At 49.3% G+C, this 25247-nt stretch overlaps 2 protein-coding genes across 6 annotated transcripts in view; both read left to right on the forward strand.

Annotated features, from left to right (window-relative positions):
- The window catches only part of LOC141051431 (uncharacterized), a 244984-nt gene that overhangs the window by 139804 nt on the left and 79933 nt on the right, over window positions 1-25247 (forward strand). The window lies entirely within an intron of this gene.
- The window catches only part of LOC141051384 (uncharacterized), a 45034-nt gene continuing 24176 nt past the window's right edge, over window positions 4390-25247 (forward strand). For 3 of the 5 annotated variants that reach the window (XM_073548323.1, XM_073548326.1, XM_073548327.1), the window contains exons 1-2: window positions 4593-4817; window positions 19254-19456. In XM_073548323.1, coding sequence (XP_073404424.1) covers window positions 4808-4817; window positions 19254-19456 — 213 coding nt within the window. In that variant the 5' untranslated portion in view covers window positions 4593-4807. The other 2 variants (XM_073548324.1, XM_073548325.1) reach the window with 2 other exon arrangements.

A 25247-nucleotide genomic window follows, 5' to 3' on the forward strand; every position in this document is an offset into this window, starting at 1 on the left:
TTGTGAGCTCCTTCGGGGACAGTGATAATAATGTGTGCAAACTGTAAAGCGCTATGGAATATGTTAGCGCGATATAAAAATAAAAATAAAGATTATTATTACTATTTACCGTCTCGGGGGTAGGCCACTCCTGTATCACAGCGATCTTCTCCCGAGACGGTCACACGCCTTCAGAGGAGACAACGTTCCCCAGATACTCGATCTGAGTGCGAAACAGGTGGCATTTCTGGGGTTTTCTCCTTCAACCGGCACGCCTGCAGTCGACAATGCACCTGCCCTAACCGGTACAGGTGGTCCTCAAAAGTGGCAGCATATATGATGATGTCGTCGAGGCAGATCAGCGTGGCCTCGAATTTCAGGTCGCCCAAGCATTGGAAGGTCCCCAGGGCATTGGCCAGACCGAAGGGCATCCGACTGAATTCAAATAGGCCTATGGGCAAGATGAAAACCATCTTCGCCCAGTCCTGTTCTGACATGGGTACCTGCCAATACTCACTGGCCAGATCTAGAGTGGAAATGTACTTTGCTTTCCCCAATGCGGACAAGGATTCTTCGATTCGAGGAAGGGGGTAATAGTCTTTGATGGTACAGGCACTGAACTTCCGATAGTCCACACAAAACCGCAATGTTCCATCTTTTTTCCGCACCAGCACGATGGGAGCGGCCCAAGGGCTTTGACTTTCCAGGATGACCCCCTTTTGCAGCATTTGGCCCAGCAAGATCTTCACCTCCTGATACAGTTGCGGGGGAATCGGCCTGTAGCGCTCTCTGATGGAGGTCTTCCTTTCAGTGGGGATCCTGTGAGTAATGGCTGTGGTGCAGCCGAAGTCCTCTTCGTGGCGATCGAACACTTCCTTATATTGAACTAGAAGAGCCTCCACTTGCTGTACATGGGATTGCCCTAGGCCAGAGAGCTCTGCCCGCATTTGTTCCAGGATGGCTCGCCCTTCTTGTTCAGGCAGGAGCTCCGAGGCCTGGGTTGAGTTTACAGTCACGGCCCAGGGTTCCCCTCGGGCATATCCCTAGCTGCAGTGTCAAAGGTGGCTGCACCACCTCCAGCGGCTTTACTACTTTGGCCATCTCGCAGCGGGGTCTCATGATGATATCTTGGTCTTCCAGATTGACACAGTGTAAAAGCACTGTCCCCTGCCTCACGGTGGCCAGGGCGCAGGCCACTAGGAGACCCAGGGGTAACTGTTCCGCCCACGAAGGTTCCACTTGTACTTCTACTCCGTCCAAGGCGACTTGGGCTCGGATGAGCAATGAGACCACTGTATGACCAGGTGGTAACACGAGATGAGCAGCCGTGGGCGTGATCACCTTTACCAACACTTCTCCTTCCTGGCAGGTCTCCTGGACTTGCGTTCCTCGCACCAACTGGGTGGTCTGGGTGCTCCATTGTTTCAAAGTCTCCTGGGCAGGATCACTGAGGAAGCTGCCAAAGTGTTTTAGCACGTTCATGCCCAGGGTGTCAGTGTGTCCGCCGCTCACCTCCCCTTTGATCAGGACCACTCCCCGACACCCCAGCTCTTTGCCACACATAGAGATCTGCATCCATGCTACCCCGGCAACACAGAATATAATGTAACCCCCTCATAAGGTATAATGCACCCCCTCATATAGTATAATGCAGAACCCCTCATAGGGTATAATGCAGCCCCCTCGCACGTCTCCTCTCCCACTCGCGGCTCCGCTCCGTACACCTCGTACACGCGCGGCTCCGCTCCGTACACCTCGTACACGCGCGGCTCCGCTCCGTACACCTCGTACACGCGCGGCTCCGCTCCGTACACCTCGTACACGCGCGGCTCCGCTCCGTACACCTCGTACACGCTCGGCTCCGCTCCGTACACCTCGTACACGCGCGGCTCCGCTCCGTACACCTCGTACACACGCGGCTCCGCTCCGTACACCTCGTACACGCTCCGCTCCGTACATCTCGCACACGCGCGGCTCCGCTGCGCACACCTCGTACACGCGCGGCTCCGCTCCGTACACCTCGTACACGCGCGGCTCCGCTCCGTACACCTCGTACACGCGCGGCTCCGCTCCGTACACCTCGTACACGCGCGGCTCCGCTCCGTACACCTCGTACACGCGCGGCTCCGCTCCGTACACCTCGTACACGCGCGGCTCCGCTCCGTACACCTTGTACACGCGCGGCTCCGTACACCTCGCACACGCGCGGCTCCGCTCTGCACACCTCGTACACACGCGGCTCCGCTCTGTACACCTCGTACACACGCGGCTCCGCTCTGTACACCTCGTACACACGCGGCTCCGCTCCGTACACCTCGTACACATGCGGCTCCGCTCCGTACACCTCGTACACACGCGGCTCCGCTCCGTACACCTCGTACACACGCGGCTCCGCTCCGTACACCTCGTACACACGCGGCTCCGCTCCGTACACCTCGTACACACGCGGCTCCGCTCCGTACACCTCGTACACACGCGGCTCCGCTCCGTACACCTCGTACACACGCGGCTCCGCTCCGTACACCTCGTACACACGCGGCTCCGCTCCGTACACCTCGTACACACGCGGCTCCGCTCCGTACACCTCGTACACACGCGGCTCCGCTCCGTACACCTCGTACACACGCGGCTCCGCTCCGTACACCTCGTACACACGCGGCTCCGCTCCGTACACCTCGTACACACGCGGCTCCGCTCCGTACACCTCGTACACACGCGGCTCCGCTCCGTACACCTCGTACACACGCGGCTCCGCTCCGTACACCTCGTACACACGCGGCTCCGCTCCGTACACCTCGTACACACGCGGCTCCGCTCCGTACAACTCGTACACACGCGGCTCCGCTCCGTACAACTCGTACACACGCGGCTCCGCTCCGTACACCTCGTACACACGCGGCTCCGCTCCGTACACCTCGTACACACGCGGCTCCGCTCCGTACAACTCGTACACACGCGGCTCCGCTCCGTACAACTCGTACACACGCGGCTCCGCTCCGTACAACTCGTACACACGCGGCTCCGCTCCGTACAACTCGTACACACGCGGCTCCGCTCCGTACAACTCGTACACACGCGGCTCCGCTCCGTACACCTCGTACACACGCGGCTCCGCTCCGTACAACTCGTACACACGCGGCTCCGCTCCGTACACCTCGTACACACGCGGCTCCGCTCCGTACACCTCGTACACACGCGGCTCCGCTCCGTACACCTCGTACACACGCGGCTCCGCTCCGTACACCTCTTACACACGCGGCTCCGCTCCGTACACCTCGTACACACGCGGCTCCGCTCCGTACACCTCGTACACACGCGGCTCCGCTCCGTACAACTCGTACACACGCGGCTCCTCTCCGTACAACTCGTACACACGCGGCTCCGCTCCGTACAACTCGTACACACGCGGCTCCGCTCCGTACAACTCGTACACACGCGGCTCCGCTCCGTACAACTCGTACACACGCGGCTCCGCTCCGTACACCTCGTACACACGCGGCTCCGCTCTGTACACCTCGTACACACGCGGCTCCGCTCTGTACACCTCGTACACACACGCGGCTCCGCTCCGTACACCTCGTAACGCTCCGCTCCGTACACCTCGTAACGCTCCGTACACCTAGTACGCGCGCGGCTCCGCTACATCCACACTGTTAAACCCCTCCTGACCCAACACAGAAACCCCTCATCCAGCACCATGACAACCAGCAAGCAGAGGCTCCTGATCATGTGACCACTGACTCTGCCCCTCCTGTGACCTCATCACAGGTCCTGTGCCACAGAGCAGTCAGGGCCTTCCACCTTCTAGCCCGCCAGTGACTCAGGGACTGCTGCACCAATCAGCGTCAGGACAATTGCAGCCTGGCAGCCAATCAAAGCGCGGAGCTGCACAGCCAATGAGCGGCTGCAGCTCCCAAACAGTCACTCCCCTGACACTCCCTCTACACAACGCAAACTCTCGGCCAGCAGAGGTTAAGGCCCCGCCCCTTCCGGTGACGTCATCCCCTGGCAGGAATCTCCGGGCTGGAAGTTTCCTTAGGTTGAGCGCAGAGTGTATAGGCTCCTTCCAGGTCCTAACTGCAGCCCATACAGTCTAGCCGGCTCACTACTAAACCCTCCTGTCTGTCACTGACCTCACTCCACACTGCTGACAGCCGCCGGCACCAGAGAGACAGCTGAGACACGTGTGTAATGGAGGCTTCTCTCTCTGCCTTTGCTGTCAGAACACGCCCCCCGGTATGACACGCCCCCAGAACTGACATCACACCTGGAAGGAGCCCATACAATCTAGCATTTGCCCTTCCACCTTCTAGCCCGCCAGTGCCTCAGGGACTGCTGCACCAATCAGCGTCAGGCCAATTGCATCCTGGCAGCCAATCAAAGCGCGGAGCTGCACAGCCAATGAGCGGCCGCAGCTCCGGAGACTGCCACTCCCCTGACACGCCCACTACACCTCTCACCTTCAGAGAGCAAACTGGCGACCGGCAAATGACTAAGGCCCCGCCCCTTCCGGTGACGTCATCCCCTGACAGGAATCTTGGGCTGGAAGTTCCGTTATCTCCCGTGGTTTCTTCCCGGTGTCCCGGTGCGCGGCTCTGCAGGGGGAGGTCTGTGCAGAGTCCTCGGCATCCTCTGTGCGGGGCATTTATCCCTCCTCCTATATCGCCTCCAGACTCCGCAGCGCTGTACACGTGTTATTCTCACTCTCACTACAGCGCTTATTCACACCTGGGGTTCCTGGCTGCGTCTGTGCACTGATTGCGGTTTCCTCTTTGCCTCCAGACAGTAATGTCCTCCCCTCAGGGCCAACTCCCCCCCCTCTCTCTGCATGGAAGGAGGTAATGATGGAGGCGCCTCAGCTGACTCTTCCTCTCCCATCATTCTCTGCTCTGCCTGTGACACAGCGGGTGCTCATCGCGCACTCTGCACACCGTGTGCCAGGCAGAGCGGGAGCAGCACGAGCACGTTTTGTGTGCTGGACTGTGGGGCCATTCTGGGGTGGGGGGGGGAATGATATACCATGTGTGGCCTGGGCTGTATACCATGTGTGGCCTGGGCTGTATACCATGTGTGGCCTGGGCTGTATACCATGTGTGGCCTGGCCTGTATACCATGTGTGGCCTGGCCTGTATACCATGTGTGGCCTGGCCTGTATACCATGTGTGGCTGGGCTGTATACCATGTGGTGCTGAGCTATATACCATGTGGTTCTGGGGTATATACCATGTGTTGCTGGGCTATATACCATGTGTGGCTGGGCTGTATACCATGTGTGGCCTGGTCTGTATACCATGTGTGGCCTGGTCTGTATACCATGTGTGGCCTGGTCTGTATACCATGTGTGGCTGGGCTGTATACTATGTGTGGCTGGGCTGTATACCATGTGGTGCTGGGCTATATACCATGTGGTGCTGGGCTATATACCATGTGTGGCTGGGCTATATACCGTGTGGTGCTGGGCTATATACCGTGTGGTGCTGGGCTATATACCGTGTGGTGCTGGGCTGTATACCGTGTGGTGCTGGGATATATACCGTGTGGTGCTGGGCTATATACCATGTGTGGCTGGGCTATATACCATGTGGTGCTGGGCTATATACCATGTGGTGCTGGGCTATATACCATGTGGTGCTGGGCTATATACCATGTGGTGCTGGGCTGTATACCATGTGGTGCTGGGCTGTATACCATATGTGGCTGGGCTGTATACCATGTGTGGCTGTGCTGTATACCATGTGGTGCTGGGCTATATACCATGTGGTGCTAGGCTGTATACCATGTGGTGCTGGGCTGTATACCATGTGGTGCTGGGCTATATATACCATGTGTGGCTGGGCTGTATACCATGTGTGGTCAGGGCTATATACCATGTATGGCTGGGCTGTATACCATGTGTGGTCAGGGCTATATACCATGTGTGGTCAGGGCTATATACCATGTGTGGCCTGGGCTATATACCATGTGTGGTCTGGGCTATATACCATGTGTGGCCTGGGCTATATACCATGTGTGGCCTGGGCTATATACCATGTGTGGCCTGTGCTATATACCATGTTGTGCTGGGCTATATACCATGTGTGGCTGTGCTGTATACCATGTGGCTGGGCTGTCTACCATGTGTGGCTGGGCTGTATACCATGTGTGGCTGGGCTGTATACCATGTGGTGCTGGGCTATATACCATGTGTGGCTGGACTGTATACCATGTGTGGCCAAGGCTGTATACCATGTGTGGCCAAGGCTATATACCATGTGAGGCTGTGCTATATACCATATGGTGCTGGGCTGTATACCATGTGTGGCTGGGCTGTATACCATGTAGTGCTGGGCTGTATACCATGTGTGGCTGGGCTATATACCATGTGGTGCTGGGCTATATACTATGCGGCTGTGTTTTATACCATGGAGGGTACATTTTAAATTATATTCTATGGGGGAGGCTGTTATATAATATGGGGGGCTGTATTATATTATATTTTATGGGAGGTGATTGCATCATACTCTGAGGGGGCTACATTATACTATATGAGAAGGCTACATTGTATTCTACGGAGGGGGTACATTATACTATAGGGGCTGCATTATATTCTGTGGGGGGCTGCACTAGAGTATATGAGGGGGGCTACATTATATTCTATGAGGGGCTGTATTATATTATATTTTATGGGGAGTGATTGCATCATACTCTGAGGGGGCTACATTATACTATATGAGAAGGCTACATTGTATTCTACGGAGGGGGTACATTATTCTATGGGGGGCTGCACTAGAGTATATGAGGGGGGCTACATTATATTCTATGAGGGGCTGTATTATATTATATTTTATGGGAGGTGATTGCATCATACTCTGAGGGGGCTACATTATACTATATGAGAAGGCTACATTGTATTCTATGGAGGGGCTACATTATACTATATAAGGTGCTGCATAATCTATGGGGGGCTGCACTATAGTATATGAGGGGGGCTACATTATATTCTGTGGGGTAGCTGCATTATGCTCTATGGGATGGCTGCATTATACTATAAGAGAAGGGCTGTATTATATTCTATGGGGGGTTACATTATACTGTATGGCGAGGCTGCATTATATTCTATGGGGGTTACATTATATTGTATGGCAGGGCTGCATTATGCTCTATGGGATGGCTGCATTATACTATATGTGGGCTGCATTATACTGTATCGAGGACTATGGGGAATACATTATATGACGAACTATGGGGAGCATTATACTATGGGAAGTGAATTGTACTACATGGATGACTGGCGGTGTACAGTATTATACTATATGGAGGACTATGAGGAGTGTATTATACTATATGGAGGAATATGGGGCACATTATATTATATGGAGGACTATAAGGGGTAAACTGTAGATAACATGATACTGTATGGTAATCTGTTAGTGATCCATTAGTGATCGTTCTGTCCCCATCTTTCTTTCTCAGACAGTGGAAAGAGGCCGGGAAACAATTGTTGAACGACTTCAGTATTGTCGATCACACTCGTTTAGGCTAGTTTCACACTAGCGTTTCCTGGAGCTGCAGAGGGATGCGCACGGCCGCCATGAAGCTCCGCCCACGGCCGCACCTCCTACGGTCAGCTCCGCCTATGGGCGCATGACGCTGCATGCGACTTGCGTCCCCTATTTTTAGCGTTGGATACGCAGGCCGTGTGCAGGTATGCGTTTGCCGGTGCATGCATCCTTTTCACGGAATCGCACCGTATTGCATTTTGGTGAGATTGGCGCACCATCAAATGGACGCCTGCGCCGGCAAACGCATACCTGTGCACGGCCTGGGTACCCAATGCTAAAGATAGGGTCCACAAGTCGCATGCAGCGTCATGCGCCCATAGGCGGAGCTGACCGGAGGACATGCGGCAGTGGACGGAGCTTCATGGCGGCCGTGCGCATCTCTCCGCAGCTCCAGGAAACGCTATTGTGAAACTAGCCTTAGCGGCCTGAACTCAGCACATGTAGCTACAACCGAAATGCTTCTGTGTAATGTGCAATATGTTAGCATTTGGGGCCCCATTTTAAACTTTGCCTAGGGCCCCACTTTGCCTAAAACCGGCCCTGCCTCACCCTTTGTCCCGACCACTGTAATAATTCTCCCTTCTTCCCCCCACATGATAATATTCCCCTATTCACCTGCAGGCGGCCATAATTCCTTCTATGTGCCCCTACATAGTATTACTGCCCCTTGTGTGCCCCCATGTATTAGTAATGCCGCCTATGTGCCCCCATGTATTAGTAATGCCCCCTATGTGCCCCATATATTAGTAATGTCCCCTATGTGCCCCATATATTAGTAATGTCCCCTATGTGCCCCCATATATTAGTAATGCTCCCTATGTGCACCCATATATTAGTAATGCTCCCTATGTGCCCCCATATATTAGTAATGTCCCCTATGTGCCACATATATTAGCAATGTCCCCTATGTGCCCCCAGTCATTACACTGGCTACCCATCCACTCCAGAATCCAGTATAAACTTATTACCCTCACCACAAAGCCCTCCATGGCTCAGCACCACCCTACATCTCCTCCCTTGTTTCAGTATACCACCCTACCCGCGCCCTCCGTTCTGCTGATGACCTGAGGTTAGCATCCTCGATAATCAGAACCTCCCACTCCCGTCTCCAAGACTTTACACGTGCTGCGCCAATTCTTTGGAAAGCACTTCCCAGGTCAATACAATTAGTCCCCAATCCCCACAATCTTAAGCGTGCCCTGAAAACGCATTTATTCAGACTGGCCTACCACCTCAACACATTAACCTAATCTATCCCTGGGTGGCACAGTCAAAAGTTTTACCATAACCAGGTTTCCCACTTCATGTTCCCACATGCTTTATGCATCTATTAGCCCTCTGTGTCTGTACTGTTACACGCTTAACATTATGGCTGGTCCATACAATCAGGGTGTCACATCGCCATCGTATACAGGGACTGCTGTTCCTGCTTCGGCCACTAGGAGGCATCAGACTGGCACGTCGCCGTCAGATCCGTGCTCTGCTATTCCGGTCTTGGCCTCTGGGAGGCGCCGGACTGTCAAGTCACGGTCAAACTCGGGGATGGCTGTTCCTGCCTCGGCCACTGGGAGGCGACGTGGTCCGCCCGTGGGTACTGCTAACAGGGAGGAGGCTCCTCCGCAGGCATCTGGCGGCCGCAGGCTGCGCTCCTCTGTCGGTCATGAAGGGGTTGGTGCATCACCATCTGGCCTGGTCCTGGGGGCGGTCCTAATGACGTCGTCAGACCGTGAACCTGTGATGGATGATCTGATCCCTCAAATACCTTGGGGCCTGTCTTGCAGGCCGCCAGATATAGTCTTGGTTTCCCCAGTGTGCTAGTTTGTTATTTGCTATCTTTGACTCTGACCTTTGCCTGGATTTCTGACTCTGCTCCTGCCTAACGATTTTGTACCTCTGCCTCCCTCCCGGTTTATGACTCTGACCTTGGCCTGGATTTGACTCTGCTACTGTCTGCCGTTTTTATACCTCTGCTGCCCACCTGGTTTAGACTTGGATTCCTGACTACGCTTTTGGTCCCGTTTTTTAACCCCTTTCTGGCGACCGTCCTGCTCTGGTCCGCTGCTTTTATCTAGACAGCTACCTCCTGGGCTCTGCTGTAAATCCAGATCCCTGTATAGGGGTAAAGGGTATCGTGGTTGCTCGGGGTGCTGTCTTACTACAGCCCAGACTCGCAGACGGACGTCACATTATATCTGGCCCAAAAAACCGTTTTTGTATATATCCAACATATATAAAAGCAGTGTCCCTGACCTTTTTTTTCTTCTCCCTTCTCCTGCGTGAGTTGGTTCTTTGACCTAACACCTGTTACCTGCTTCAGTGCACAGCCTGGAGGAGCACTCTCATCCTCCTACACAAGCATGCAGCAGTCTGGAGACTTCAGGGAAAACGCCAGACGTCAGAGATCCACAGTCCTGGGACATCGGCCCCTGGGCAGCTCTGGTCAAACCTGCCCGGGGGCTCAGATATTGCCCGCAAATGCGGCTAAAGTTTTGTTACCCGTCTCTCTCTTATTTTGTAAGAAATCTTTGTGCTTGAAGGCTTATGTGGATAGTGGCTCTGAGGGAAATTTCATGGATTCTTTGGTTGCCAGGAATCTGGGTGTACCGCTATTGAGGCTTAGTGCCCCTACTAAAACCACTGCTATCAATGGCACATCTATTATTCAGGGTGGAGTGGATCTCGTTACTCCAGGAATTGCTATGTCAGTGGGGGCATTACATACGGAACATATCTCATCTTTTGTGATTGATGATTTATCAGTCGCAGTTGTTTTGGGTATGCTGTGGTTACACAAGCACAATCCTGTCATTGACTGGCACCTTGGTGATATTGTGCGCTGGAGTCCACAGTGTCAGGATAACTGCATATCGCTAGCAGTGAGCCAGGTTAATGTTACAACCCCCGTCATACCGTTTGCTTTCAGGGACTATGAGGATGTCTTTTCTGAAGTGGAATCTGAGAAATTACCCCCTCATAGAGAACATGATTGCCCTATAGACTTGATTCCGGAAGCCCGTCTCCCAAAGGGGAGAATATTTAATCTCTCTGGTCCAGAGCGTCAGGCCATGAATGACTACATAGCAGACAGTTTACAAAAAGGCTTTGTTAGACCGTCCACTTCACCAGTTGGGGCCGGGTTCTTTGTGGAAAAGAAAGATGGAGGTCTCAGACCCTGCATTGATTACCGGGAATTAAACGCAATCACTGTAAAGAACCAGTATCCGCTTCCACTCATCCCTGATCTTTTTAATCAGCTTATGGGAGCCCGTTGGTTTACTAAACTTGACCTCCGGGGGGCATATAATCTAGTCTGCATAAGAGAGGGAGATGAGTGGAAAACCGCGTTTAACACCCCCTTGGCCACTTTGAGTACCTCGTAATGCCGTTCGGACTTAGTAACGCACTTGCCGTGTTTCAAAATTTTGTGAATGGTATTTTCAGAGACATTTGTGGGGTGTATGTAGTCATGTATTTGGATGACATCCTGATTTACTCTGCTGACCCTGCGACACGCTCAACACATCTGTTCTGTGCTCCAAAGACTGCGAGAACATTCTTTATTTGCTAAACTAGAGAAATGTGTTTTTTTTTGCTGAGGAGGTACAGTTTCTGGGGTACATGGTCTCAGGCAAAGGGTTCCGCATGGATCCTGCCAAGATCCATCCCATTATAGCATGGGTACAACCCAAATCGCTAAAAGCGCTGCAGCGATTCTTAGGGTTTGCCAATTATTACCGCAAATTTATCAAGGGTTTCTCAGAGCTTGCCAAACCACTCACGGATTTGACCCGGAAGGGGGCAGATGTGGCTAATTGGAAACCTGAGGCACTTTAGGCATTTTCTACCTTAAAGGAGTGTTTTGTGGCTAACCTGGTACTAATCCATCCTGACCTAGACCGGCCGTTTGTGGTAGAAGTGGATGACTCTGAGGTTGGAGTAGGGGCACTGCTTTCACAAGGCACGGCAGCCCTTGCACAACTTCGTCCATGTGCTTTCTTTTCCCGAAAGTTGTCTCCTACGGAGAGGAATTATGATATAGAGAATCGGGAATTGTTGGCCATAAAATGGGCCTTTGAGGAATGGCGTCACTTCCTCGAAGGTGCTAAACATAAAATTACAGTGATCACAGATCACAAGAACTTGACCTACCTGGAGTCAGCCAAAAGCCTGAATTCTAGACAGGCAAGGTGGGCCTTGTTTTTCTCGAGATTTGACTTTATCACATTCCGTCCAGGTACTAAAAACGTAAGGGCTGATGCCCTCTCAGTTTTTGCCCCTCACAAGCCGAGGACTCTGAAGCAGTTCCAATATTGGCCAATGGGATTGTTGTTTCGGCTGTGTCTTTGGACCTTCTGCAGGTGATCCGTAGGTCCCCAGAACAAGCCCCTGACATGATGCCCCCCAAAAAAATTGTTAGTTCCGGCCACGTTTCGCCTGCAAGTTCTGAAAGAGTCGCACGACTCTGTTCTGACAGGCCATCCTGGTGTCAATAATACCACCAGACTGGTGACTAGGAATTTTGGTGGCAGACGGTGGTTAAGGATAGTAAAGATTGTGTTAGCTTGTGAAATCTGTGCCCGCGCCAAGTCCCCCCATTATCGCCCTGCCGGCTGGCTCCAGTCCTTGCCCATCCCTGAGAGTCCATGGACCCACATCTCCATGGACTTCATTACTGACCTGCCGCCCTCAGAAGGGAGGACGTGTATCTGGGTGGTGGTGGATAGGTTCAGTAAGCAATGTCATCTTGTTCCCCTGTCTGGTTTACCTAATTCTGAAACTTTGAGTAAGCGCTTCATTGTTCATGTTATACGATTGCACGGCACTCGGGTGAATATTGTGTCCAACAGGGGTACCTGTCATGATATGTATTTTTCCCCAATACTTTGCCATGTCTTGTGTATACCTGTAACAATATGTTTCCTTTCCCCATTGCCTGTGTCTCTGGGACTATAATGTAATTATGTAAGTAACCTGTCTCCTTTCCACAAGACTTGTGTATCTAGACCATAATTGAATTCAGGCTTGGGTCAACACAGCTAGGGGAATCACCATTGTTCTCCTCAGCAGGGGGAGGACTCACAATACACATCCTCGTAGACACCTCGGAGCCATGCGATGGACCAAACCATTGACTAGGAGGTGGGAACTTCTACTCCCCTACACTTGGGCTGATCCCAGGAGCCCAAGACAATGGACTTATGTGTGACCCATCAGATGTGAGTTGGATGCTGAAAGAGAAGGGCGAGGCTGTCTGAGGAAGCCTCGGCCTTAGTGTGATCGTGGCGGATTTCTGGGACTCTAAAAGGACTATGGTTTTGTGATCTGGCACAAGGATTGTCGGGAGGTGCCCCCAAATCAGTTTCCTGTGGACTTATTTTGGGACTCTGCAAATTACCTTCGTGTTGTTCCTGTGTTCTGGTCAATAAATCTGTTGGATCGTTCCCAGGCCTGTTGTCCCTCCTTGCTCTGGAGAATACTCCCGTCACAGTACCCAGTTCGTTTACAAGTTCTGGAGGGCGTTCTGCAAACGCATGGGTGTTGAATTGTCCTTCTCCTCTGCCTATCACCCTGAGACCAATGGTCAAACTGAACGCACCAACCAGGCTCTGGAGCAGTATCTCCGCTGTTACATATTGGAGCATCAATCCTATTGGGTGGAACATCTGCCATTAGCTGAGTTCGCCCTGAACAACCAATACCAGGAGTCCATCAAAACTACCCCTTTCTACTGCAATCACGGACTGCACCCACGCTTTGGTTCATTTTCGGCCAGGTTGTCGGAGCTCCCGGGGGTAGAAAAATCTATACATCGGTTAAAGACTATCTGGTCAAGTAAACACAAACTTGAAGGGGTCCCAGCTTTTGCTGCAAATAGACGGCGATCCAAGGGACCGCACCTGGGAGTTGGGGACAAGGTCTGGCTTTCCACCAAGAATATCAAGCTTAAAGTGCCGTCTGCCAAACTAGGTCCCAGATTCATTGGTCCATATGAAATATTGGAAGTGATTAACCCTGTAGCTTTTCGTTTAAAACTCCCTCAGTCTTTTAAATTGCCCAATGTTTTCCACAAATCTCTTCTCAAGTTGTACCGCTCTCCAATCCATCCTGTCCAGTCCCCTCCTCCTCCTGTTTTGGTCAGGGGCATCTTGGAATACGAAGTCCAGGGTGTTCTTGACTCCCGCTTAGTGAGAGGTTCCGTGCAGTACCTGGTGCACTGGAAGGGCTATGGCCCAGAGGAGAGGTCCTGGGTTCCCGCTAGTGACATCCACGCCAAAGGTTTGATTAGAAAATTTAACCTCCTTCACCCTAACAAACCTGGTTTTGAGGGTCCAGAGGCCCCTCTTAGAAGGCGGGGTACTGTCACATCGCCATCGGATACAGGGACTGCTGTTCCTGCTTCGGCCACTAGGAGGCACCAGACTGGCACGTTGCCGTCAGACCCGAGCTCTGCTATTCCTGTCTGGAAGGCGCCGGACTGTCATGTCACGGTCAAAATCGGGGACGGCTGTTCCTGCCTCTTGGTTTCCCCCAGTGTGCTAGTTTGTTATTTGCTATCTTTGATTCTGACCTTTGCCTGGATTTCTGACTCTGCGCCTGCCTAACGATTTTGTACCTCTGCCTCCCTTTGGGTTTATGATTCTGACCTTGGCCTGGATTTGACTCTGCTACTGTCTGCCATTTTTGTACCTCTGCTGCCCGCCTGGTTTAGACTTGGATTCCTGACTACGCTTTTGGTCCCGTTTTTTAACCCCTTTCTGGCGACCGTTTTGCTCTGGTCCGCTGCTCTTATCCAGACAGCTACCTCCTGGGCTCTGCTGTAAATCCAGATCCCTGTATAGGGGTAAAGGGTATCGGGGTTGCTCAGGGTGCTGTCTTACTGCATCCAAACATAAATTAGGTCTGAACAGGTGCTTTCCTAGAGTCGCCAACTCATATATACATTCAAACAAAAAGCAGCACTCTGTAATGCTAAAACATGAAATATGAAAATTGAATTGCATTACTGCACTAGAGATATGAAATGTTGAGAATTCTTAGCGCATAAATTGGCCAATTCATGCGTACCCGGCAGCCACGATAAGGCGATTCTCGTTGCCAGGACCTAATGCTAATCCTCTCTTAGACCGAAGGCTCTATCTCTATGGAGAGGGGTAGGATCCGGCTGAAATTAAAACCGCCTGATGCAATTTTGGAGCCAATTTTCTTTAGAAACATTTTACATTTTTTTTCCTGGTATTTTTCTTGCAATATAGGAAAGCCTAAGGCCAGAAATAAACCCCATAAAATAATAATAATCTTTATTTATATAGTTATTTATATAGCGCCAACATATTCCGCAGCGCTTTACAGTTTCAAAACACAAGTCATAAGTAACAACGTTACCAATACAATAATTAAAGCAAAATAAGACGACCCTGCTCGTGAGAGCTTACAATCTACAATGAGGTGGGGGAGATACAAAGTACAGGTGTGTATTTACAATGGTGTATTTACAATGATGGTCCAGCCATCTTGGAGTGGGGGATAGATATAGTGAATGGGCTACACACACACACATAAAATGACTTTGATTAGTGAACATGGTAGGCCGCTCTGAACGGATGCATTTTGAGGGAGCGCCTAAAACTGTCCAAATTGTGGATAGTCCTAATTTCTTGGGGTAGAGCATTCCAGAGGATTGGCGCAGCGCGGGAGAAGTCTTAGAGTCGGAGGTGCGGATTAGTGCAGAGGATAGTTGAAAGTCGTTTGCACAGCGCAGCGGTTGGTTAGGCCGAAAGACAGAAATGAGGGAGGAGATGTAGGGGGGTGCCGCACTGTGGAAAGCTTTATGGGTGAGAACAAGTACTTTGAATTGGATCCTATAATGAATGGGCAGCCAGTGTAACGATTGGCGAAGAGGGGAAAAGCAGGGAGGGATGGGAGTCACAGTACTTGGTGGTTGGGAGTGGATTTCCTGACGGATATTATCTATTTTATCTATAAAGTGGGAAGCCAGGTCATCAGCATGAATATCTGTGATAGGGGCTTGTGCTTTTGGCCTGAGAAGGGATTGAAAGGTGTCAAAAAGTTTCTTGGGGTTGTTGGCTAGTGAGGAGATCAGGGTGGAGAAGTAGGTCTGTTTGGCGAGATGAAGGGCAGAGTAATAGGTTTTTAACATAAATTTGAAGTGGATGAAGTCTGCTGGTGTGCAGGTTTTTCTCCATCTGCGTTCAGCACTCCTAGGCCATCACTGGAGAAGTTGAGTTTGCGATGTGAGCCAGGGCTGTTTTACTCTGTGTTTGGATGTTCTGAAGGTGAGAGGCTCTACCTGGTCAAGTGTGCTTCTAAAAGTGTCGTAGTGATAAACAGCCAGATCAGGACAGGGAAGATTGTAGGGAGTCTGAAAGTGTCTGAAGGTTAATGGCTTGTAGATTTCGGAATGTGTGATAGGTAGGAGTGTGCTGGGGTGGGCGAGGATTTGTGAGCGTGAAGGAGAGAATGTTGTGGTCAGAGAGGGGAAGCGGTGAGTTATTTAGGTAGGATATTGAGCAGAGCCGGACAAATACCAGGTCAATGGTGTTACTGTCTTTGGGTGTCTCAGAGGTTGAGAGCTGTGAAAGCCCAAGAGAAGTGGTTAGTGACAGAAGCTGGGATGCAACTGTGGAAGTGGGGCTGTTAATGGGGATGTCACGGGGTCCTTCTCCGATACCACACAATCAACAGAGCGAGGGAAGTGTGAACAATTCCAAGACCTTTATTAGTAGGCAAAACTAAAAGGTCCATAAACTATCCACCACACTGAGGATACAGTAGTCCAGAACACGAATGTAGTTCAGTAACCGGATGAATGTCCAAGGAGATGAGTCCAATAATCAAGCAGACAGAGGATAAAATGGGTCCATATGCTTCTCCTTCTCTCTGGCGTGCTGTCTTCACACAATCATCACCACACAGGGTCTGACTTGTACAGCTCCTGTCCTCCCCATCCCCCTCCTTATGTCCAGGGGTAGTCAGACAGGTTGGGGCGGTTTTCAGGCCTCCCAGACCTGACATAGGTGCCTTGGGGACAGGGCTGTGGAGTCGGTAAGCCACAGTTGCGACTCCGACTCCTGGATTTTATCAGGCTCCGACTCCGACTCCTTCATAAATGGCCAATTCATAACAACAAATTTACTGTTGTAAAATATTAAACATCGTGCTTATTCAGTTTCTCACCATCATATAAGTAATCAGACCACTTAGAGCAAAAACTACATTTATTAGAATACAATTAGAATATAGCAAATAACTTTTATAAACTTTTCTAAACTGTAAGTAAATATGCAATAAACACTTTTATGCAGTTAATAAGAAGAAATCTATAAATTTGTCCTCAGAAAAAGTATTGCCTCTGTCAGATCCTCCTTCATGGATGCCCTCAAATCTGATCTAATTATTTTGAGAGCAGAGAACAAGCTCTCTACACTAACTTGTGTTGGTGGCAAAGCAGTAACCACTCGGGCAACATCTCTGACAATGTCAGGATACAGAGGAATCGCTTGTTGCACTGTTATTTTTGATGAACGGTCAAATTTCTCAATTTCTTTTAGTGCACATGAAAAATTCTGCTGAAATGTACTGGCTGTGTTCCTTGATGGGGATGACTCTTCTTCTATGCGGGAACGCTTTGCACGGTCCTTGTGATCCAAATTTTTTTCGAAATTAAATTCTTCATCAGTTGATGATGAGGGTGAAGATGTGGCAGGACGACCAAATTCTTCTTGTTCCTCCTGACTGTTCTGCAACCCTTTCATCCTTACTGCTATTTCAAACATAGCTTCTTTTCCTTTACTTAGCTGTTGATCATCTAGAAGAATCCGATGCATTGGGTCTACATAAACAGCTGCCAAAAGAATGTTATTTTGTAATAGTAGCTCCTCTCTCCGTTTCATTGATGTAGCAATGCCACTTGCAATTAACCCTCCTCTTTGGGACAGGCGAAACATCAGGTTCTTCCACTCCTTTAAGAAAATACCTGGAGTTAAGTCCTCTGCTTGTAATTTTTTAGTCACTGTAAATGGGTGCTCTAGCAATTTTTCCAGCTCAGTCACCTGATTCCACTGACTTTCATTTAGCGTCAGATGAGGGTTAGCCATGTCTACAAGAAAGGTTTTCATTTCAACCAAGCGCTGAATCATTAAGTAAGTACTGCCCCATCGTGTGGCTTGACCAATAATTGCCCCTTTTCCAGCACGTCTCTTCAAAATTGAGTCAACTTTAGGGGTTCTGGCAACAGTAGCCAATTTTCTCACCTTGCCAATCAGTGCAGCAGCATGTCCTTCTTGAAGACTGTCTCTTATAGCCAGCTGTAGCGTATGCACAACACAGCGCATGTGATGAATGAAAGAACATATTGACACAGTTTCAACAAGATCATCTAAACTATCATGTTGCTGTTCATCTGAAGCAACTTCAGTTTGCTCCTCAGTTACAATACTGTGTTCCTCTATTTCAAACATTTCTGTGTCTGTGGACCCAGAATGTTCTTTTAACTGCTGGTCACATTAGCTTAATAGTACTTATCATATTTGAAGCATTGTCAGTTACGACAGAAAGAACTTGCTCTTTTTTACGTTCATAGTCTTGCAGAACCTTTTCCACCAAGACCTGGAGAAACTCACTGGTGTGATGAGCTTTGGTGTCTTTTACTGCCAATGTCTTGGTAACTATTTCATTTTTGTCACAAACAAATCGGACATTGATGGCAAAATAGTTCACTCTGTGACGTGTGCAGGCATCCATTTTAAGAAACAGAAAGCGTCCCTTGAGAGTTTTTTTAAGTTCTTCCTTTTGTTTAAAAGCTTCTTCGATTACTAATTTTCTAATACTCTCTCTCTCCAGAGAAACACCAAGCTTGCGGGCCATTTCCCCATTCAGACACATAAAAGCTGGTCGTGAAAATAATGAAATAGGCACACTATCCTTTACAACAAGCTCTATGATCTGTTTTTAAATGTATCTACTGTCATTGTCACAGTAACTTTGTCACTGACAAAATATCTTGCAACTGATGGCTGCAAAGTTCTCTGCTCCTTTGTTTGGCTGGAAGAGCTGGGCACTGGTTCATTGGTTTGGATGCAGGCTTTCAGTACTTCTGGATGAAAGCGCTGTAAATGTCTCTTTAGATTAGAAGCTCTGGTAGGAGCATTTTTATCTTTGCCTGAATATGCACTCATCTTGGCTTCACAGCATTTGTTTTCGTCTGGATCATTTGTCATACACTGACAGACATAATGTTTTCTATCTTGAGTGATGGTGAAATGTTCAAATACAGCTGATTTAATGTGATGCTTCTTTGACATTCTCAGGTTTTTAATTCTGCATTCACAATCCAAATGACAATTGTTTTTCCTAAAAACAATTGTACAAAATTATTGCCAGGTCGTACAACTGATATAGTGGTCAGTAATACTGTTATTATTCCTCATGTACTCACAGTTAACTGATGCAAAGTTTGTTGAAAGGATAATACTTCTTACAGTCTTCCTCTTCTGAGTAACAGGCAGCTGTGAGATGCTTGGAAGAGGCACACCTAGTATGATCTAGTCTAGAGGAGGAGCTTTACTACTAAGAATTTGCAACACATTTTCACTTTCAGTTTCATACATTGTAAGTAGGGGGGTTGGGGCAGCATGAGGTTAACCAAGTATAAGATTAGATAAGGGCAGTGGAGAACAGTGACACACAAGAAGTAAGAAATGTCTCTATCTCCAGCAGAACTGCTTATCAAGTCTCCAGGTCCAGATGAATTACACCCCAGAGTACTGAAGGAGATAGCAGAAGAAATTTTTGAACCCCTCTCCATAATCTTTGAAAATTCTTGGAGAACAGGAGAAGTACCAGAAGACTGGAGAAGAGCAAATGTTGTTCCTATCTTCAAAAAGGGGAAGAAGGTGGACCCAGGCAACTATAGGCCGGTGAGTCTGACTTCTATACCAGGAAAGATCTTTGAACAAATTATTAAACAACATGTATGTCAATACCTGGATAAGAATGAAGTGATTAAACAGAGTCAGCATGGGTTTGTAACTAATAAGTCATGTCAGACTAACTTAATTTCCTTCTATGACGGAATCACTGATTGGGTGGATCAAGGAAATGCTGTAGATATAGTATATCTTGACTTCAGCAAAGCATTTGACAAAGTCTCTCATACAATCCTTATTGAAAAAATGACTAAGTATGGAATGGACAAGGCAACTGTTAGGTGGATTCATAACTGGCTTAGTGATCGGACCCAAAGAGTGGTCGTAAATGGCTGCACATCCAGTTGGAAGAATGTCTCAAGTGGGGTACCACAGGGCTCTGTCCTGGGCCCTGTATTGTTCAACATCATTATCAACGATTTAGATGAAGGAATTGAGGGTAAACTGATTAAATTTGCTGATGACACAAAGCTAGGAGGGATCGCTAATACTAGAGAAGAGAGAGAGAGGATTCAAAAAGATATAAATAAACTGGAGAAGTGGGCAGCAACTAACAGAATGGTTTTTAACAGGGAGAAATGCAAAGTACTACATCTGGGCAATAAAAATGAAAAAAGCATATACAGAATGGGAGGAATAGGGCTAAGTGACAGCACATGTGAAAAAGACTTGGGTATACTAATAGATCACAGACTGAATATGAGTCAACAGTGTGATGCAGCAGCAAAAAAGGCAAATGCAATTCTAGGATGTATTAACAGAAGCATACAGTCTAGATCACGTGAAGTCATTATTTCCCTCTACTCCTCTTTGGTCAGACCTCATCTGGAATATTGTGTCCAGTTTTGGGCACCACATTTTAAAAAAGACATCAACAAACTGGAGCAAGTTCAGAAAAGAGCGACCAGAATGGTGACCGGTCTGCAAACCCTGTCTTATGAGGAAAGGCTGCAGGATTTGGGAATGTTTAGTTTGCAAAAGAGAAGACTGAGAGGAGACTTAATAGCTGTCTACAAATATCTAAAGGGCTGTCACATTGTAGAAGGATCAACTTTATTCTCATTTGCACAAGGAAAGACTAGAAGCAATGGGATGAAACTGAATGGGAGGAGACACAGATTAGATATTAGAAAAAACTTTTTGACAGTTAGAGTGATCAATGAGTGGAACAGGCTGCCACGAGAAGTGGTGAGTTCTCCTTCAATGGAAGTCTTCAAACAGAGGCTGGACAGACATCTGACTGGGATGATTTAGCGAATCCTGCTTTGAGCAGGGGGTTGGACCAGATGGCCCAGGAGGTCCCTTCCAACTCTACGATTCTATGATTCTATGATCACTGTTGTTCATAGTTTGATAGAACATATATATTTGAGTAACATTTATAAAATTCATATGAAAGTTCAATTATGAAATATTAATACATTTTTTTTAAAGCTGGAGTCGGTACATTTCTACCGACTCCGACTCCAACCAAAACTAACTCCGACTCCACGACTCCGACTCCACAGCCCTGCTTGGGGATTAAGGCACTACAGGGGGTGGATCAAGAGGCATAGATAGGCTGCAGACAGTAAGTGAGCTAATTCAATTATCAGACTTTTGGTAGGTAATTAGGACACTAGACAATATGGGGAATACACGGAATGATACAGGGCAACAATATGGAAATCCGTAAAATATAAATAGACACAAAATGATACCTACATAACATGTCACACCATCACAACCTCTCCCCCCTCATAATAAGTGAGCACGCCATGAGGTCTACACAGACCTCTGGCCTGCTCACTTAAGTCCACATTGCTCAATCATTTATAGTTCCTTATACAACAATGGCAGGGGTAGGTCAGCCTGGGGGCCTATGGTTCTTCTTGTCGAGGCAGTCCATCGGCGTTGTGGTGTTGGCTTTGCCGCTTGTATTGGATGGAGAAGCTGTAGGCTTGTAAGGACAAGCTCCACCGCAGCAATCTTCCATTGTCTCCAGATACGCAGTTCAGCCATGTGAGGGGGTTGTGGTCTGTAACAATTGTAAAGTCTCTGCCATACAAGTATGGCTGAAATTTTTTTTTTTTTAGCGCCCATACGATGGCAAGGCACTCCTTTTCAATAGTGGCATAGGCAACTTCCCGATCCAGTAGTTTCCGACTGGCAAAAGCAACAGGATGTTCTTCTCCGGCGGCGTTCACTTGGCTAAGTACTGCCTCAATCCCAAAGGTGGATGCATCTGTCTGTACGAGGAACCTGCACTTATAATCAGGGGCAGCCAAGACAGGAGCTGTGATGAGGGCGGTCTTTAACGCTGAAAAGGCATCCTCGCATGCAGTTGTCCACGTCATATTCCTAGGCATGTTCTTGCGGTTCAGGTCGGTTAGTGGCTTCGCCAAGGTGCTGAAATTAGAAACGAATTTTCGATAGTAACCAGCAGTTCCTAAAAATGCAAGTACCTGCTTTTTAGTCTGGGGTCTACACCAGTTGCTAATGGCTTCCACCTTGGCAGGCTCAGGCCTTAGGGTCCCACCCCCTACTCTATGCCCGAGGTGCTGCACCTCAGCCATCCCTATTTGGCACTTATCAGGGCGAATGGTCAGTCCTGCAGTAAGGATACAGTCTAGCACTATGCCCAAGTGTTTAAGATGTTCCTCCCAGGTTGTGCTAAAAATAGCAATGTCATCCAAGTAAGCACAGGCAAAGTCTTGACATTGATCTAACAGTCCATCTACCAGTCTCTGGAAAGTAGCTGGGGCAGTTTTCATCCCAAAGGACATTCCCAGGAACTCAAAAAGCCCAAATGGAGTAATGAAGGCCCGAGCGCTCCGGAGCGTCCTCCGTTAGGGGTATTTGCCAGTACCCCTTGCTCAAGTCTAACATGGTCACAAATTGGGCACTGGCCAGACGATCCAATAGATCATCAATCCTGGGCATGGGGTAAGCATCACTCTTGGTGCCATCATTTAATCGTCTGTAATCAACGCTGAATCGTGTTGTACCATCCTTCTTGGGGACCAGGACGACAGGAGAGGCCCAAGAACTGTGAGATGGCTGACCGACTCCCAGTTGTTTCATCTCCTCTAGTTGGTCCTTTATCATGCCTTGAACAGCCTCTGGAACCCGGTAGGCAGCCTGCTGGATGAGGCGTTGTCCAGGGGTTTCCACATGGTGGCTGGTGAGAGTAGTCTTCCCTGGCTTTGAGGAGAAAGCAGCAGCCCTCGGCCTTAGTACGGCGAAAATATCGTCCTTTTGTATATCCTATAAATGGGAGCCCAGGGGCACTTGTTCCTGTGATCCTCCTGCTTTGGCGACCTGGAGAAGATCGTGGAGACACTCGTCGTTGGCAATATTACTAGGGGGTTGGTAGACGGCTAGAACAGGCAGAGATCGGTTGTGGTATTCTTTCAGCATGTTATTGTGGACGGTTTTCTGTCGTCGACCACTAGAGTCCAGGGCAATAACGTAGTTAGTGTCATTAATTTTCTTGACAACCTGATAAGGGCGTTCCCACACTGCTTGAAGCTTGTTGGCAGGGGAAGCAGTAATCATGAGCACTTGCTGTCCTTCCATAAATTCCCGGGTCCTGGCATTACGGTCATACCAGGGTTTTTTTCTGGACTGGGCCAGTTGCTGATGTTCTTTAGCCAAGGTAGCTAGCTGGGCAAGACGGTTTCTGAACTCTAGAACATAGGGAGCGATGTGCATTCCGGTATCTGAGTTGTCTCCCTCCAAATGTTCTTTCAGAAGAGTGAGAGGCCCATGGACCTTCCGGCTAAACAGTAGTTCGAAGGGAGAGAACCCTGTGGACTCTTGGGGAACCTCCCGATAGGCGAAGAGGAGATGTGGCAGATATTTTTCCCCAGTCTTTTTCAACATCAGCAAAAGCCCTCAGCATATTTTTTAGGGTTCCATTAAAGCGTTCACATAGTCCATTGGTCTGCGGGTGGTATGGGGTGGTGCGAATGGCTCGAACACCACAGGTATGCCATAGGGACTGTACCAGATCTGACATGAACTGAGTGCCTTGATCTGATAATATTTCACTAGGAAACCCTACCCGGGTAAAGATGGTAACAAGTGCCTTGGCTACCTTTACTGCTGTAATACTGGACAGGGCCACAGCTTCAGGATACCGAGTGACATAGTCCACCACTGTCAGGATATATTTTTTCCCCGACCAGCTGGGGTGGGCCAGAGGACCTATGATGTTGACAGCTACACGTTGGAATGGTTCTTCAATTATGGGCAGGGATTGCAGGGGTACCTTATGTCGAACTCCTGGATGCCGCATGCTCTGGCACACATTGCAGGTGCTGCAATAATGGGCTACTGACTGCGAGATGCCAGGCCAGTAAAAACTTTGGTTGAGTCTCTTTTCAGTTCCTTTCCTCCCTTGATGTCCAGCCAAGGGGATGTCATGGGCCAGTTGGACTAGCTGTGCTCTGTACTTCTGAGGGACAATGAGTTGCCTGGTCGTTGCTTCAGGGTTGCCCTTGTCACTGACTTTTGTTACATGATAATACAGTCCGTTTTCTCGAGTGAAGCCGTCCCCATGTGCCCAGTTTCTGCCTTTTGCCTAAGGGCTGCTAAGGTAGTTTCACCCTCTATTTCTCTCCTAAACGCCTCTCTGTCCCAAGAATCTCCCAATGTAGTGGCAGCGAACGTATTGCTTACCAAACCTGATGCGGTTCGTGGTGGTTGCTCCCCGGTGAGGTCCGGATGACGTAGTGCTTGAAGGGCCTGTAGTCGGGTGACTGCTCCTACAAATTGGCACTGTAACTCCCCAATATCGTTACCAAGGAGGATATCTGCAGGAAGTCGTCCCAGTTTTTCTCCACAACCATAATCCAAATGCACAGAAGCTCGCTATATATATTTTCGGGCACCCACTGCCAGGACAATGGGAATTCCTGGACCCTGGTGAATTGCCTCGGGTCGAACCACACGGAGGTCAGCGATAGGCAGGAATGCCCCCGTGTCTCTAAATCCTGACACTTTGTATCCTTCAATTAAGACATCCTGCAGGTGGCATTGCTGTTGCTCTGGGTAGCTAAAGGACAAAGGCCGGAGTCCATACACTCCAGGAGGGGTATCTATGGTGAGGGTGATGGTAGCTCTTCCTCAGACGGGATGGAGTGCACAAGATGCACTGGGCGAGGTGGGGTAAATGGTTCGGTAAGCCTCCGCCATGCTTCCGTTCCCACTATCAAACTCATCCAGCCAGAGTGGGGCACCTCCATCACAGCATACTGCTGCTCAGAGTCCTTGAAAAATTCCTCCACATCTCCGGCCTCATCAAATGGCTTAAACTCTTTCCGGGTGATCTGTACAGGCTCCCGGATCGTTGGGTTTACACTCCACATTGCATTACTCCCTCTTTCAAGCTCCATTGCTTCTTGTCTCCGCTGTGCCCAGCGGGCAGCCTCTTCTTTATACTCCTGAGAGACACCGGGGCCCAGAACCACCATCTCTTCTTCGTACCACACCAACCACTGGCTTTTTGGGGCGGGGATCCCTGTCTCCAGTGCTTTTCCTTCAGACATCTGGGAGGAGGTGGCCGGGCTAGCACCCACCATTTGTTCAATTAAGGCTTCTTTAGTCAGTCCCTGGTAGTTCAGGCCCAGGTCTCTGGCTCTCTCTTGTAAACTGGATACAGTCCAATTTCTGAACTCACTCTGTGGGTGGTTCTCCAATGGGTTACACTCTGTTGATCCCACTGCTGCCACCTGTTGTCACGGGGTCCTTCTCCGAAACCACACAATCAACAGAGCGAGGGAAATGTGAACAATCCCAA

Source organism: Dendrobates tinctorius, unplaced genomic scaffold, assembly GCF_039654945.1.
Source record: "Dendrobates tinctorius isolate UK_male_01 unplaced genomic scaffold, ASM3965494v1 ptg000157l, whole genome shotgun sequence".
NCBI lineage: Eukaryota > Metazoa > Chordata > Amphibia > Anura > Dendrobatidae > Dendrobates > Dendrobates tinctorius.